This window comes from Acomys russatus, chromosome 17 (genome assembly GCF_903995435.1).
Source record: "Acomys russatus chromosome 17, mAcoRus1.1, whole genome shotgun sequence".
NCBI classification, from domain to species: Eukaryota; Metazoa; Chordata; class Mammalia; order Rodentia; family Muridae; genus Acomys; species Acomys russatus.
Genome location: NC_067153.1, coordinates 40,286,326 through 40,302,427, shown reverse-complemented (window position 1 = coordinate 40,302,427; position 16,102 = coordinate 40,286,326). Strand labels below are relative to the sequence as shown.

Below are 16,102 nucleotides of genomic sequence, written 5' to 3'. Positions count from 1 at the left end.
AAAATCTGCCTGCCTCTGCCTCCCAAGTAGGCCCGGCTTTCTTTTTTTTGTTTTTGTTTTTGTTTTTGTTTTTCGAGGCAGGGTTTCTCTGTGTAGTCTTGGCTGTCCTAGACTCGCTTTGTAGTCCAGACTGGCCTCGAACTCACAGCGATCCGCCTACCTCTGCCTCCCGAGTGCTGGGATTAAAGGCATGCACCACCAGCTTTCCTTTTTTAAAGGAAGTAATTTTTAAAAAAAGATTTATGTATACAGTGTTTTGCTTGCGTGTACTCCTGCACTCCAGGAGAGGGCACCAGAACTCACTGTAGATGATTAAGAGCCACCATGTGGGTGCTGGGAATTGAACTAAGGTCCTCTAGGAAGAGCAGCCAGTGCACTTAACCTCTGAGCCATCTCTCCAGCCCCCTTCTATCCCTTTCATCCTCCAAGTAGCGTGTACCAGCATCTCACGCTTTGTTGTTACTTTCTCCCTCTCCTCACCAGAAGGCAAAGTCAGCTCATGAGAGCAAGACCTTAGTTTTGCTTAGGGTCATGTTTCCATTGAGGAACTGCTCAACATTGGCAGACTAGATAAGAAGGGACAGTTGAAAAACCCAGGCCCGGCGTGGTGGTGCACGCCTTTAATCCCAGCACTCCAAGGCAGAGACAGTGGGATCGCTGTGAGTTCAAGGTCAGCCTAATCTACAAAGTGAGTCCAGGACAGCCATGGCTACGCAGAGAAACCCTGTCTGAAAAAAATCTTAAATTACAGGCTGGAAAGAAAGAAGGGCATCAAGCTATCTAAGGCAAGGTTGGCTGCTGGTTGGCACCAGCATGGATGGCATTGAGGTTGTGTGGTACTTTGACAGGAAGCCAGAAGCTTCCGCAAGAGTATCCAGAGTAGACTGGACCCAGATGCTTCTTGGCTACAAAGATTAACATCAGAAGTACAAGGCCAAATAGATAGAAGAATTCTGGTGACAAGAGACTAAAAGGCCTTTTAAATGTTTATGTTTATTTTTAAATGAACAGATAAAATTATACATACTGATGGAATACAGTATGGTGTTTTGGAGTGTATGCGTGTGTATTGTGAAATGATTAGATGAAGCTAATTAACTAACATATATTCCTCCACTACTTTGTGTGTGCGTGATGAGCACTTAAATCTGTTTCCTGAGCAGCTTTTAAGTCTCTGAGACAAATACAGTCAAATGATGCTGTGCAGTAGGTCTCCAGACTCGTGCCTCTGGTCTCCCTCAAACTCTCAGCCCTGAGACCAACAATTTGGGGTACACCCCCTTGGCCCCTGGAAACCAGCATTCTGACTCTGCTTCTGCTAGTTGCACTCTTTTAGATTCCGAGCGTTGTTCGTCTCTCTGAACCTGACTTGCTTCCACTCAACACAATGTCTTCCAGGTTCATCCACGTGGTTCAAGTATTGGATTTCCTTCCTTCTTCAGACAGACGCGAGCCTGTTAGTGGTGGCACACGCCTTTAATGCCAGCACTCCGGAGGCAAAGGCAGGATCTCTGAGTTTGAGGTCATCCTGGTCCACAGACTGAGTTCAAGGACAGCCAGGGCTATGAAGAGAACCCTGTCTGGGGTTGGGGGAAGTGAAGATAGGTAGAAGGCTGGGGAGATGGTTCAGCAGCTAAGAGCGCTGGCTGCTCCAGAGATCCTGGGTTCCGTTCCAGCACACACACACACACACACACACACACACACACACACACACACACAAACACGCGCGCGCGCGCGCGCACACACACACGCGCACACACACACGCGCACGCACGCACACACGCGCGTGCACACACACGCACACACACACACGCTCACACATGCACACACACACACACGCACACGCACACACACGCTCACAACTGGCTGTAACTCCAGTCCCAGGGATCTGACACCCTCCTCTTGCCTCTGCAGTCACTGTGTACATATGGTGCACTTACATGCATGCTGGCAAAACACTCAGATACATAAAATTAAAATAAATTTAAAAATTAATTAATTAGAACAGATGGACATGTATTAAAACAGGGGGGCATGTATACCTGAAATATTCTTTTTCTTGACTATTTTGGGGTTTTTTGTTTGTTTTCTTTTTGTTTTGTATACACACACACACACACACACACACACACACACACAGCTTTGGTAGATTCTCCTATCCTTGACCCTCTCCCCATCTTTCTATGCCCTCTTCCCCACTTGAAATCCCTCCCTCAATATTCTCCTTTCTACTTTCATATCATTTATTTATTACCCTCTTGATACCTCCCTCTCTCTTTTTTAAAAGACTATTTGTTATTATGTATACAGTGCTCTGCCTGCGTGTACACCTGCAGGCTAGAAGAGGGCATCAGATCACATTATAGATGGTTGTGAGCCACCATGTGGTTGGTGGGAATTGAACTCAGGACCAGTCAGTGCTATTAACCTCTGAGCCATTTCTCCAGTCCCCAACAGCCCTCCCCCCTCATGTATATGGTGTGTGTGTGTGTGTGTGTGTGTGTGTGTGTGTATTTCGAGGCTTCTCTATGTAGCCTTGGCTGTCCTGGACTCGCTTTGTAGACCAGGCTGGCCTCGAACTCACAGGGATCCGCCTGCCTCTGCCTCCCGAGTGCTGGGATTAAAGGCGTGTGCCACCACGCCCGGCTGTGTTTGGTTTTTCGAGACAGGGTCTCTCTGTGTTATCCTTGGCTGTCCTGGACTCTCACTTTGTAGACCAAGCTGGCCTCGAACTCACAGCAATCCACCTGCCTCTCCCTCCCAAACACTGGGATTAAAGGTATGCACCACCATGTCTGGCTCTGACCACCCCTCTCTTAAAACCTCTTTTTCCTATCTCATGAGCCCCTTTCTAGTTTCTTGACATCTACTCAAATACACATACTTAAAATGAGATGCAAGGTCTGAATATAAGAGAAAATTCTGTTTTTTTTTCTTTTTGAGCCTCAGTTACTTCACATGATACAATATTTCCAGTTCTCATTTATTTTGTTTTAAATTTCACTATTTCATTTCCTGACAGATGAACAAAGTTCCGTTGTGCAAGCGTACTGCATCACATCTCCATTCATCTGCTGGTGACATCTAGGCTGGTTACACGTCTTTGCTGTTGTGAGTAGAGCAGCAATAAATATGGGTGTGTTGTCCTTGATCAGTGCAATAGTTTGACTAGATGCCCCTGGGCCCTGATCCATCTGTCACGATGTTCTTCTTGTAGGTTTCTAGGATCTTCAGGGTCCTTCTGTTTTCCCCATCTCCTATATTTCTCTTACCTAGAGTCCCAGTAGGATGTCCTCACATCTATTCCAAAGAAAGAATAAGCAGGCTACCAAGATGAGACTTTATAGCCTATGACCATATAGTGGGGGAGGAGGTCCCCTTGGGCTTAGACCTAGGGGAGGGGAATAGGGTGAAAGCGGGAGGGAGGAACAGGAGGATTCAAGTGATGGGATAACAATTGAGTTGTAGTCTGAATAAATAAATAAATAAATAAATAAATAAATAAATAAATAAATATGGGTGTGCTGGTGGCTCTGGTAGGAGGACATGGAGCCCTTTTGGAGTATGCTCAGGAGCGGTATAGCTGGGTATATAGTAGTTCTGTTTGTAGTTTTTAGAGAAGCCTCCAATACCTCATGCTCTTTTTCCTTTTGTCAGGAGCTAGGAGATACTCTTCCTTGTTAAATTGGGTTTCTTCAAAATATTCCTGGATGCCTGGTATGGTGGTGCACATCTTTAATCCCAGCACTCGAGGTAGAAGCAGGCAGATCTCTGTGAGTTCTCTGGTCTACAAAAAGAGTTCCAGGACAGCCAAAGGTATATACAGGGAAACTCTGTCTTGAAAAACCAAAAAACCAAAACAAAACAAAAGCTAAAAACAAAACACTCCTGGAGCCAACAATATGGGTGTTGTTATTATTATTATTTTTTGCAACAGGGTCTCTCTGTGTAGCCTTGGCTGTCCTGGACTCGCTTTTTAGACCAGGCTGGCCTCGAACTCACATCAGTCTGTCTGCCTCTGCCTCCAGAGTGCTGGGATTAAGGCGTGTGCCACCACGCCCGGCTGTGGAACTGCCTGGTTGGGAAGATGTCCACTGGAAGCAAACGGAAGGGTCTGAGTTTAGATCCCCAGCACCCAAGGAAAAAGTTGGACATGGTAGAATGCATCCATAACCCCAGAGGTAGGATGGCAGTGACAGAAAGACTCTAGTGTAGCAGTTAATGACCAGACAGGATAACTGACTCAATGATTGAGTCCAGATTCTGTAAGGAGCCCTGTCCCAAGCAAACAACCAACCAAGCAACTAGGCAAGCAAGTGAGGTAGAGAGTGATTGAGGGAGACCCTGACATCAACCTCTGGCCTTTACACACACATGCGCACACATGCACATCCAAGATCCAAGCACATACATCAGTTCACACACATGCACATACATACGTCACACACACACACACACACACACACACACACACACACACACACACACAATTGCTACAATGAAAATGCAAGGAGGGCCAGGCGGTGGTGGCACATGCCTTTAATCCCAGCATTCTGGAGGCAGAGGCAGTTGGAGCCCTGTGAGTTCAAGGTCAGCCTGGTCTACAAAGCGAGTCCAAGACAGCCAGGATACATAGAGAAACCCTGTCTCGAAAAACCAAAAAAAAAAAAAAAAAAAGAAGAAGAAGAAGAAGAAAAGAAAAGAAAGAAAAAAGAAAATGCAAAGAGAAGTGTTCAGGACCCAGCTTTTTGACTCTCAAAATATACGCTTGAAATGATTTTTTTGAAAGAAGAATCTCTGTTTCAGAAAAGCCTGGTCCTAACTGGGCGGTAGTGGTACATGCTTTTAATCTCAGCACTTGGGAAGCAGAGGCAAATGGACCAATGAGTTCAAGGCTAACCTGGTCACAGAGTGAGCTCCAAGACAGCCAAGGCAACACAGAGAAACCCTGTCTTGAAAAACCAAAAAGAAAAAAGAAAAGAAAAGAAAAGCATGGTCTTGTTTCCTGGCTAACCTAACCCTGTGTGACTCTGGACATGAAGTTTGTGCTCTGGGAAAAACAGAGGTTCAGAGGAGTCCGAATCATCTGGACTAGTCCGGCATCCCTCAGAAGAGGCTGCAGGGAACCAGGGCCAGGGCTGGCGAGGATGTGAAGGGACTCCGGTGCCTGTGTCCTCCTACAGTGAGCCTCAGAGAGGACAGAAAAAGATTGACCACTCCAGATCTGTGTGACATCTGAGAGGGGAGGAGCCCTGGCTCACTCTTTGGGGTCCTGGGGGCAGTTCCCCTCCAGTAAGGTGTTGGGAGCGGAGATGCCTAAGTGTCTTCACAATGGGGCCTGAGTCAGCAGCTTGGAGTCCTAAGGGGCCTGTGGGGGAGGCCATGATTTTTCTGTGCCCTTGACTGAGGCAGCCTGCATAGATCAAGGACTGACGATCAGATAGCCAGCTCAATGAAGGCTGATGGAACTGATACTGACAGCTAGACGGGAACCCAGAGGGGACATTTGAGCAGGAGCCAGCAGGGAAGGCAAAGACAGTAAACACCTCATGCATTGACTGGAGAAGCCCAGGAGCCCACACAACCAATGCAACGCTCCATGAAGACACTTAGGTTCTGTGTCTGTGAATAAAACCGTAAGCCTTTTGGATCTTTTTTCTCCCCTGCAAAATTTGGACCTGCTCAAACAAAAATACACTAAAAGGTCCTTAAAAAGGGGTCTGCAGAGGACTGGCAGTGATGGCTCATGCCTTTAATCCCAGACTTGGGAGGCAGAGGCTGGCAGATCTCTGTGAATTCAAGGCCAGCCTGGTTTACGTACAGAGCAAGATCTAGGACATCCAGGGCTACACAGAGAAACCTTCTCAAAAGAAGAGAGAAAAGAGAGCCAGGCGTGGTGGTGCATGACTTTAATCTCAGCACTTGGGAGGCAGAGGCAGGAGGATCGCTATGAGTTTGAGGCCAGCCTGGTCTATAAAGCAAGTCTAAGACTGCCAAGATAACACAGAGAAAACTTGTCTCAAAAATGAAAAATAGAAAGAAAGAAAGACAGACAGAAAAAAAGGAGTCTGCAGACCTGGGGAAATGACTGACTCGGTCAGTATGGGGGATGGAGTTCAATCTCTAGAACCCACATCATAAAACAAACAAATAAAAACCAGACATGGGAGTGCACAAGTGCACACTTAGCAATGCCAGCACTAAGGGGGCAGAGATGAGCAGATCCCTGAGGCTCACTGGCAAGCCTACTTGGCAAGTCTGGGTGGGGCCTCTTGGCATACACTTGAGCTGCAGAAGCTGGCATACTTCTGTGAGTCTGAGGCAGGCTTGGTCCTTGTAGCAAGTTCCTAGACCAGCTAAAGCTACATAGTAATATGCCTCTGTCTCATTAAAAACAAAACACAAAAACACCCAGTAGCCTATGTGTGAGGAATTACAATCAAGCTTGACCTCTGGCCTCTACACCCTCATGCACACACGTGCACACACTTCCTCACAGTCTACACACAGGGCTGCACTGGAGGGGCAGAATGGAATCAAGGGACAGGAGTGTTTTTGTCATTGATTATCCCATGTGACCTTGAACAGATCATTTCATCTCTCAGGGTCTCCATTTTTTTTTTTTTTTCCATTTATAACAGGAGATGTAACGCTGCCTACTTCATGGGCCTTTTAGAAGAATTAAAAGTAAAAAGAAAAAGGCAAACAAAACAAAACAAAGCACAAAACTAGTTCAGGGCTGCTATGCACGAGGACTCCACAAGTATCTGAGCTTGCGTGCCCTTCCTTTCTGAGGTCATTGCAGTATTGAAACCCCGTAATTCTCTTCAGGAAGGATGGATACACGAGGCTATGTATAGCTGTGCCTGGAAAATGGAATAAAATAAGGCTTTCCTCCATTCTGTAAGGAAGCAATAAAAACCTAGGGGCAGGCACAAATCAGACAATGAAAACATGACTTAAGAGCAGGGTAGGGGGCAGGGGACAGGGTGAGGTCGGTGACTGCACTAAATGAAAAACAACAGCTCAATACCCTGCTATCATCCTTCATCAAACTACAGAAATAGAAACCAGACAAACACATAATGTGAAGGGCGAAAAGGGTTGGCAAGGTCCCGGCCTATAGGAAAAACCCAGGTTCAATAACGCCACAGGCAGAGAAGACGTAGGGAAGCCAGGCCAGAGTCAATAACAGGGCTTGCGTTCGAACAGCTCTAATGAGGCTTAAGCATCCCATGGTCTTTTTTTTTTTTTTTTTTTTTAAACTCAGTTTCTCGTTAGACTCTGTATCTGCTCCAGGATCTGCCAGCCACACGGCAGGAGTTGCTTCCACTTCCTCTGGCCACTGAATTACCAAGGATATTCTCCTCCTTTCTTTTTTTGGGGGGGAAAAACCCAAAAGCTTTGGCTTAGAAAACAGTTTCATCTATTTATATGCACTTTTCTGCCTCTGATTAGAGAGATGGTCAGCTCTGGGAATGGGGTGGACTGGGCTCTGGGAACTCTGTGCAGAGGGGGTGCACCATTAGGACTGCAGTTGGAGACCTGCTCTGCTGGGGGTCTCTATCTACTCTTGGGGCCATCTTAGACCCAACTATACCACTGAGCTTACCTGGCCCACTGGGCTGTCCCTTTTAATATCTTTACGATGCTTGGAAGAGCTAGATTTCGTGGCGACCTCACAAAACGTCCATTCTGTGTTCCTGCTAGGTGCAAGGGACACAGGATCTGAGACAAGGACTAAATTAAGCTCTCTTATTCTCTAAGAGATTATAAATAAATCAACAGCACCAGGCTGGGCATGGTGGCACACGCCTCTAATCCCAGAATTTGGGAGGCAGAGGCGGGTGGATCTCTGTGAGTTTGAAGCCAGCTTGGTCTACAAAGTGAGTCCAGGACAGCCAGGTCTATCACACAGAGAAATCCTGTCTCAAACCATCCCCTGTCCACCCCTGCTCCCCCCCCCAAAAAGAGAGACAGCACCAGCTTGTGAATGACTGTTGATAATCAAAGGACTGGGTTAACTGGTTTGAACTTGTCTTTCCTAGGATTTTTGATCTTCTAGAGGCTTTGAAATATTCTTGTGGATGGGTGCTCTGGTCCCCACTTGCAGATGGGAAGGCCACTTGCCTCTCATACTCTCTGTTTATTTGAAGACCCCCAGCACTGCTCTTGAGCCAAACTGATAGCCTCTGATCTCCTAGTGGGGAATGGCAGACACAAGAATTTACTTCTCTTTCATCTGAAACCATAGCCTGGGGCTGCCAAGGTGGCTAAGTCAGTTAAGGTCCTTCCTTGCCTCCCCCCCCCCCTGGCTTCACCTGCATGCTGAAAATAGAGAGAGAGAGAGAGAGAGAGAGAGAGAGAGAGAGAGAGAGAGAGAGCGCTTGAAGCAGACAAGTTAGTTGTCCTTTGGCCTTTACACACACTAAATAAATATGTAAGTATAAGAAACAAAGCCAAACAGGGGGGAGGGGGGAAATCAACCATAGCCTGGAAAATTGTTCATCGTTTAAACCTAGGTCTTAAGACCTAGGTTAACTGTAGCATTCGGTGCAAAACCCGTTCTATCTCCTCCAGCCGGAGGGAGTAGCATCTACCTCTGCAGCCCTCTTGGTTTGGGCATATGCAATAATCATTCTAATAAGGATGAGAGAGATGTGCGCTGGGCATGGTGGCGCTCAGCTTTATTCCCAGCACTCAAGAGGCAGAGGCAGGCAGATCCCTGTGAGTTCGCTCGCGGCCAACCTGGTCTACAGAGTGAGTCCAGGACAGCCAAGGCTAAACAGAGAAACCTTGTCTCGAAAAACTAAAAAAAAAAAAAAAAAAAAAAAAAAAGAGAGAGAGAGAGAGAGAGAGAGAGAGAGAGAGAGAGAGAGAGAGAGGCATAGTGATAGTACGAAGGTCTTCAGTGGCACCCATCAAGTGCCTGTGAGCCTGGCGCTCACGGCTTTACATGCATTATTTAATGCTCAAAAGAACCAGGAGAGACGCCACCTTTATCCTTTATAGATTATATCGGTGAGGACTTGAGTTGGGCTGTTTGCATGTTGAAACCTATCCACAGTGGCTTAGCCAAATGGGAGCTTCCTTTTCTCAAACAGCAAATGCATTATAGGTTGCCAGGCTTGTGTGGGTCTAGTGGTTCTCCAATACCAATCTTAGAATGCAGCCTTGCTGCTGCAGGGACAAGCTATCTGCTGGTTTCCCCGTTTGTGTTCTAGGCAGGAAGAAGGGCAAAAGGCAAGAATCCTTTTCTTCTTGAGGTTTTGTCTTAGTAGCTGAGAAAAATTGCATCTCCTACCTACATCTTGAGCGCCACAACTGTGTTATATGGTTGTCCTTAGCTGCCAGCAAGCCTGAAGGAATTCTTCCTTTTTTCCCTCCTTCCCTCCTTTCTTCTTTCCTCCCCAAGGCTGGGAAGATTGAACAAAGTTATGATTTTGCAAGTAACAATGAAGAAAGTAGATGTGGGGCGGTGCATGTAATATAGAAGGCAGACTGGTCACCATCAACGCCAACATCCTTGCACAAGCAGAGCTGTAAGGGGAGGCAGGCTTAGAGCTACGTCTAGTAGATGCTGGAGACTGCGCTCTTGCCCACTGTGAGAGGTGCGCTCCAGTCATGATGCACTGCACTTAGCTCTTTGTTTATTCATTCTTTCTTCCTGCATGATGGTCTGCTGGGTCCTCAGAACAATTTTGTTTTGTTTTGTTTGAAACAGGGTCTCTCTGTGTAGCCTTGGCTGTCCTGGACTCGCTTTGTAGACCAGGCTGGCCTCCAACTCACAGCAACAATCCGCCTACCCCTGCCTCCCTAGTGCTGGGATTTTCCCTTTCTTTTAAGCAAGTTTGTATCTATCTCTATACTCCAAAAATCCATTTAATGTTCTCAGAGGGTGCAGTAGATATTAAAATAAGAACAGGCACTGCACCGAGGGGACAAAGAATGATAAAAACATTCTTTTCCCCGCCCCATGCTTACGTCTGTGTTTGGTATGTTAACATTTGAATGTATGAATGTGCATGTGTCTGGGCCAAGGTCTGAGAGTCTTCTTCAGTCACTCCCTATCTCATTCATTGTGGCAGGCGCTCTCAATAGAATCCAGAGTTCATCGATAAGTCTAGTCTGGCTAGGCTCACTGCAGGTATCTCTTGTCTCTGCCTCTGGAGTGCTGGAATTACTGGGGACTGTCATGCTGGGATCTGAGCTCTTGTCCTCAAGCTAGTGCTGCAGGAGCCATTGCCTCATCTTGAAAATAATTCTTCAATGTTATTTTTTTTTTTTTTCGGTACTATTTCATGCTTTGTTGTGTGACTTTGCCTGGGACGATGTGGATAAACGTGTGTTCACCTCAGATAGGGCACCAATGACAGACCAAAGAAACAAGTCCACTCAGGTCTAGCTGTGATCCAGTGCGTTTATAAGTGCTAGTTACAGCAGTGTGGGTGAGGAGCTACCGTACGGACAACTCAAAGGTAAGTGCATCAAAGAAAAGCCCTTTCTAGCATGGGTGATGACTCACAAAACTACACCCCTGGAGCTTGCTGCAGGATTTATAGGCAGTTCCATAGGTCAGATAATCCCCGGAGGATCCTATTGTTTATATAGCCTTGGGGGAGGGGACATTGTGAACCCTTTAAATTTCAGGACCTTTCTGAGACCTGGGAGTTGTTTACTTTCTTGCTTTTGATCCTGGGGAGATAGAATGTTTGGATTCAGAGGAGACTGATACACAATGTATCTATTTCCAGACAGGTAGCTTCAGAATGTAAGAAACGGAAGGAGCTGTCTTTTTTGAAGTTACAGGTGCATTTGACAAGCTCACTGGCTGACTTCTAGTCTCTTCTACTTCTTTTTTTTTCCCCTAAATTTTATTTATTTATTTTTTATTGTATGCCTGCATGTCAAAAGAGGGCATCAGAGCCACCATATGGTTGTTAGGAATTGAACTCAGGACCTTTGGGAGAGCAGCCAGTGCTCTTAACCACTGAGCCATCTCTTCAGCTTCTCTACTTCTTTTTCTAAAGTTTATTTTCATTTATTGTTATTATTAATAATATTATTATTTTCTTTTTTTCTAGACAGGGTTTCTCTGTGTAACAGCCCTGACTATCCTAGGCGCAAGTGCTGGGATTAAAGGTGTGTGCCATCACGCCGGCTGCAAGTCAATTTTTTAAGGAACCAAATATTTATGTGCTTAGGTTTGAAAAAAAGAAAGTTATTGTTGCTCCATAGGTCAGACCAGAGACAGCTGTGTTTTCTTCAAGCTGTCATAGTCGGGTGAACTGGACCAGGCTTGACCTGTTCATTGTAAGATAGTGCCAGTTAGGAGACCCCAGATTTAAGTGGGACTCTAGTTCTACACACTGAGCTGGTAGGGAGGCACTGGTGGTGCAAACAGCACTATAAAGAGATGTCTGGGTTTCCATTCCCAGTCCCATGAGCTCCTGGCCAGTAGCTTATTGGCACTGAATAAATTAGATGACAAATAATTACTACCTATTAAGCAGTTACTATGCTAGGCATTCTGGTAAGTGCTTTCATTTAGTGCTCAGAAAGACATCATGACTATTATTATTGTCATTTTTACAAAGGAGAGATGTAAGGCTTAGTAAAAATGAATAATTGGCTTGACATTAGTGGTTACACCCGTGAATGACTTATGGAGCTTTGTCCATCCCATCTGAATCTTAGGTAGCCTCATCCAAGCCACCTTCTAGAGCAACCACAATAATGGTAATTAACCCTTTCTTTCACTGGACATCTGAAGGCCAGATGGGTTACTGCTGCTCTTCGGCAGTCACCCTTGAAATTTCAGCTAGGGTTCTCATTCTTGCTGTGTTTGATCAAACTGCCACAGTTGGATCCAGAAAAACTGGCTAAGCACGGGCCAGCAGTGTTTGTGTCAGGGTGGAAAGGACACAGGCTCATTCAGTTGGCCTGCACGCCCTTACTGGACTGGACTCAACACTGGCCACCCAGTAAAGGAAATCATGATAGCTTGTTGTACACCAAAACCGTGTAGAAACCTTAAAAACAAAACAAAACAAACAACAACAACAAAAAACAGTGATAAGGACAGTCTTTGATTTTGGTAAAGAACATTTATTTTGAGCAGGGTATGGTGGTGCATGCCTGTAATCCCAGCACTAGAGAGGCAGAGGCAGGTGGATCTCTATGAGTTCAAGGCCAGACTGGTCTGCAGAGTGAGTTCCAGGACAGGCAGAGTTTTACAGAGAAACCCTGTCTTGAAAAAACAAACAAACAAAAAAACCAAACAAAAGTCCAGCTTTGTCAGGTGATAGTTGCACTCGCCTTTAATCCCAGCACTAGGGAGGTAGAGGCAGGCAGATCTCTGTGAGTTCGAGGCTAGCCTGGTCTGCAAAGAGTCCAGGACAGTCAAGGCTACACAGAGAGACCCTGTCTGTGGGGGGTGGTGAAAGTGGGGAAAAAGTGCAGCTTCGAGGCAAGTTGTACAGTCTTTTTCTTTTCCAGGAGCCTTTTACCCACCAGAGATCCAACATCACGCGGGCAGTGGGCGGTAAAGCCTTGGGGCTTTCTGGGTTGCTCTGACTCTGAAGCACTTCACCACTTTGTCTAGTTCTAGGTGCTTAACTCAAGCTCAAAGGCCAAGTCACAGGCTGGTTGCAAGTGGCCTTAGGAATCATCTGACCTGGGGTTTCTCAATCTCTTAACTATTGACACTCCAGTTTGGACAACTCTCTGTTGCAGGGTCTGCTCTATGCACCGTAGAGTTTTGAACACCATCCCCAGCTTCTATTTACTGGATGCCAGCAGCTGCCGCCTCCATTTGTGAAAAATGACATTTATCAAATGACAAATATGGAAATGGGAGATGTTGGGTGGGTATGAAACTTTCCCTGGTTGGGAACAACTGATCCAAACAATTTATTTTGCAGATACTACACTTTGGATCCAAAGAGAAAAATTAACTTGTTTAAAGCAGCAAGCCAGCCTGACCTAGACAGGAGTAGGGACTGTCTCTGACTCTGCTGCCTGCCTTTGGATCCCTTTCCCTTGGCTGGGCTGCCTTGTCTGGCCTCAGTGGGAGAAGATGCATTTACTGCTGCTGTGATTTGAGGTGCCATCGTGGGTTGGTACCTCTTAAGGGCCTCCCCTTCTCTGAGAGAAAGAGGATAGACTGGAGGTGAGGTGGGCGTGAGGGTGGAACGGGGAGGAGAGGAGGGAGTAGGGGCTGGGATCAGGCTGTTAAGTGATTAAACAAATAAAAATTGAAAAATTGAAAAAAAAAAAAAAAACAACAAAAAACCTAGTATAATCTCAGCAACAACAAAGTAGCAAGGAAAGGAAAGCCAGGGAGGCTATTGTGAAACATCTCACAATGTATATATGTCCTGTATGTAGCATAGTATGAGACCCTGAGAGGTAGAAGCAGTTTCCACTACAATCAGACAGAGAAAACCTACTGGACAGACCTAACTACATGAAGCGGATAAGCAATGCAGGGCCACTCAGGCAGCAAGGAGTGAAAACAAGAAAATGCGATCTGGACCTGCCACGTTTTCTGCTTTGGGACTTGAGCAAATTTAGATTCATCCATTAGATCGAAAGCAACTTTTCCACTGTCAGGCTCAAAACGGTTCTGTGAATGCATTGTGTAAACCTTAAAGTACTTTAAAAACAGGCATTATTATTATTATTAATTATTATTTATGGTTTTTCAAGACAGGCTTTCTCTGTGTAGCCCTGGCTATCCTGGAATGCATTATGTAGACCAGGCTGGCCTCGAATTGAGAGATCCTCCTGCCTCTGCTGGGATTAAAGGTGTGTGCCACCAGGCCTGACAACATCAGGCATTATTAACATCATCAGGGATGCTAATTCTATTCATAGCAAAATTTCTCAGAAAAGTATATATGGGAGTCTTCATTCCTGGACTTGCCAGTTCTTGGGCGGGAGAGGAAGCAGGAAAAGAGACCCTCCTCTCGCAGAGTGCCCCTTTGCTCACCCAAACCCCAGGCAGCTAGATGGGAGACATCAGGTCACTACTTGGCACTAGCCAGAGTTGCTCCCCCGTACTCTGGCCCTTCAAACTCCGCCCTCCGGCCACCGCCCTAAAAGAGGCGGACCCTTTCCTCTCCGTGCCTCCCAGAGCATCCCGGAGATTCCCGAGCTTTTCCGATCCCTTCCCGGCCTCCCGCGGGCGGCCCGCGCGGAGGCGGCGGAGATTGCCGAGGGGCGTAGCCACGCCCCCTCGGCACAGCCTCCTCTCGCGCGGGCGGGCTAGAGTCCCACACATCCAGGTCCCTCCTTCCCTCCCTCCTTTCTCTCTCCCCGCCTTCCCGGCGCTGCCACAGTGGCGGGACGGAGGATCCCGACCAGTCAGCTCGCTGCGGCCTCGCGCTCCTCCTCCTCCCAAATAAACAGCCCTCCTCACACTGGGAGCCCGGGCTGCCCCCTTCTTCGCGCAGCCGGCGAGTGGTGAGGGAGAGCGGGACTGAAGGACCAAGGGGACCGAGGGAGCGGCGCACGCGCGTGCGAGGGAGCGAGCGAGCGGGCGGCCGGCGCGAAGCCGGAGTAGAAGCCGGAGCCGGAGGCGAAGCCGTAACCAGAGTCGGAGCGGTAGTGAAGCCGGAGCCGAAGTCAAAACCGGGCTCCGGGCCGGCGCGCACGCACTCACGCACGCGGGGGGCGGGGCCGGCGCGCGCCCGCCTGTCGCGACAGTCGGGGCCGAGGCCCAGGGGGAGGTGGCCTGTCGCGGGTCGCCCGGCTCCCGGAGGCGAAGGGGGCGCGGGCGGATGGCGGAAGGTGGCCAGCCGCAGCAGCAGCCGCCTCAGCTCGGGCCGGGCGCCGCCGCCCGGGGCATGAAGCGGGAGTCGGAGCTGGAGCTGCCGGTGCCCGGAGCGGGGGCAGACGGACCCGAGCCCGGCCTGAGCAAGCGGCCGCGCACCGAGGAGGTGGCCGACGGCGGGATGCAGGTGACCGCGCGGGACGGTGCCGGGTTACGGCGGGCCGCGCCGGGCTCGGGCCTCGGGGCGCCGGGTGGGCCTGGCTGGAGAGTGGGCTTGGGGCCCGGTGCAGGGGCTGGGCTCCTAAGGGGCCGCGGAGGCAGCGCGAGGGAGTGGGATTTTCTTTTTGGAGTTGAGGAATTGAACAGGATCGGGATGCAGCCCATTTCGTAAGCACGTCCTTAGTTCCTTTAGAAGTTGGGGTAACTGGGTCTGGTTGTCCAGGATGAGCTTGTTGGGCCGAGCCGAGAGCGAGGGAATCTGGTGGGAAAGCTCCTGAGAAGAAGGGGGCGCCTTTTGGTTTACCCTGGGCGCACACTGGGGTAAGGAAAGGGGAGCCGCATGTGGAGGGCAGATGGAAAAGCTAGCCAACTCCTGGAGAGAGCCTGAAAGGGGATGTGGCTTAGCTTGTGGGTTCAATCAGTTACTCGAGTGTGTTGCGAAGTCCGCGGAGTTTGGTAGCGTGATGCTCAGGCTTAGTTTTGGGCAGCGTGTTGTTATTAAGTCTGAAGTCATGTCCCTTCTGTGCTTTACCCACTGCATTCTACATTCGTAGGGCACAGAGTAGCTCCTTAGAGACCTGAGGTAGAGAAGAAAATTTATAGGGCTGTTAGGAGACTGGTTTCTGAGTTGTGGCCTCAAGGGTAAGCTAAACTGAGGTAGGTAATGGCAAAGATATTGATACTGTCGGTTGCTACTTAGTTTGAAGAAGGGCATGAATCCTTTATAGGCGTTAGGATTTGCTGTTTACAAAATATTGGCCATGAAACGGAGAGGCTCACAGCAGCAACGGGATGCTTTCTAATTCTTTTAGAACCATAGAATGTTAGAGACGGAAGGGACCAGAGACACCATCCTTCCCACCAGGGGTTCTCAATCTAATTACACTTGCAAGGGTTAAACAGCGTGGCTTATGTACACTTTCTGTGAAGTGTAATACTTTGTATCATTTTTTTTTTTTTAAGTTGTGGTAGGAAAGGGTGTGTTTAAGTTTCAGCATGTGCTTTTTTTTTAAACCTCATTTTTACAGATAGGCCATTAGAAGTCCTGAGAAGACTAGTGACTTGCCTAAAGCCACCCAGTTAGCTGGTTCTAATTCCTATTCC

The 16,102-nt window shown here is 47.9% G+C and overlaps 1 protein-coding gene across 30 annotated transcripts in view; it reads left to right on the top strand.

Annotated features, from left to right (window-relative positions):
• The first annotated feature begins 14,713 nt into the window (after positions 1-14,713).
• Rbfox2 (RNA binding fox-1 homolog 2) overlaps positions 14,714-16,102 on the top strand; it is a 271,178-nt gene continuing 269,789 nt past the window's right edge. For 5 of the 30 annotated variants that reach the window (XM_051159878.1, XM_051159871.1, XM_051159863.1 and 2 more), the window contains exon 1: positions 14,723-14,966. In XM_051159878.1, coding sequence (XP_051015835.1) covers positions 14,787-14,966 — 180 coding nt within the window. In that variant the 5' untranslated portion in view covers positions 14,723-14,786. Of the gene's footprint in view, positions 14,967-16,102 lie in introns of all 30 variants that reach the window. The other 25 variants (XM_051159885.1, XM_051159882.1, XM_051159865.1 and 22 more) reach the window with 9 other exon arrangements.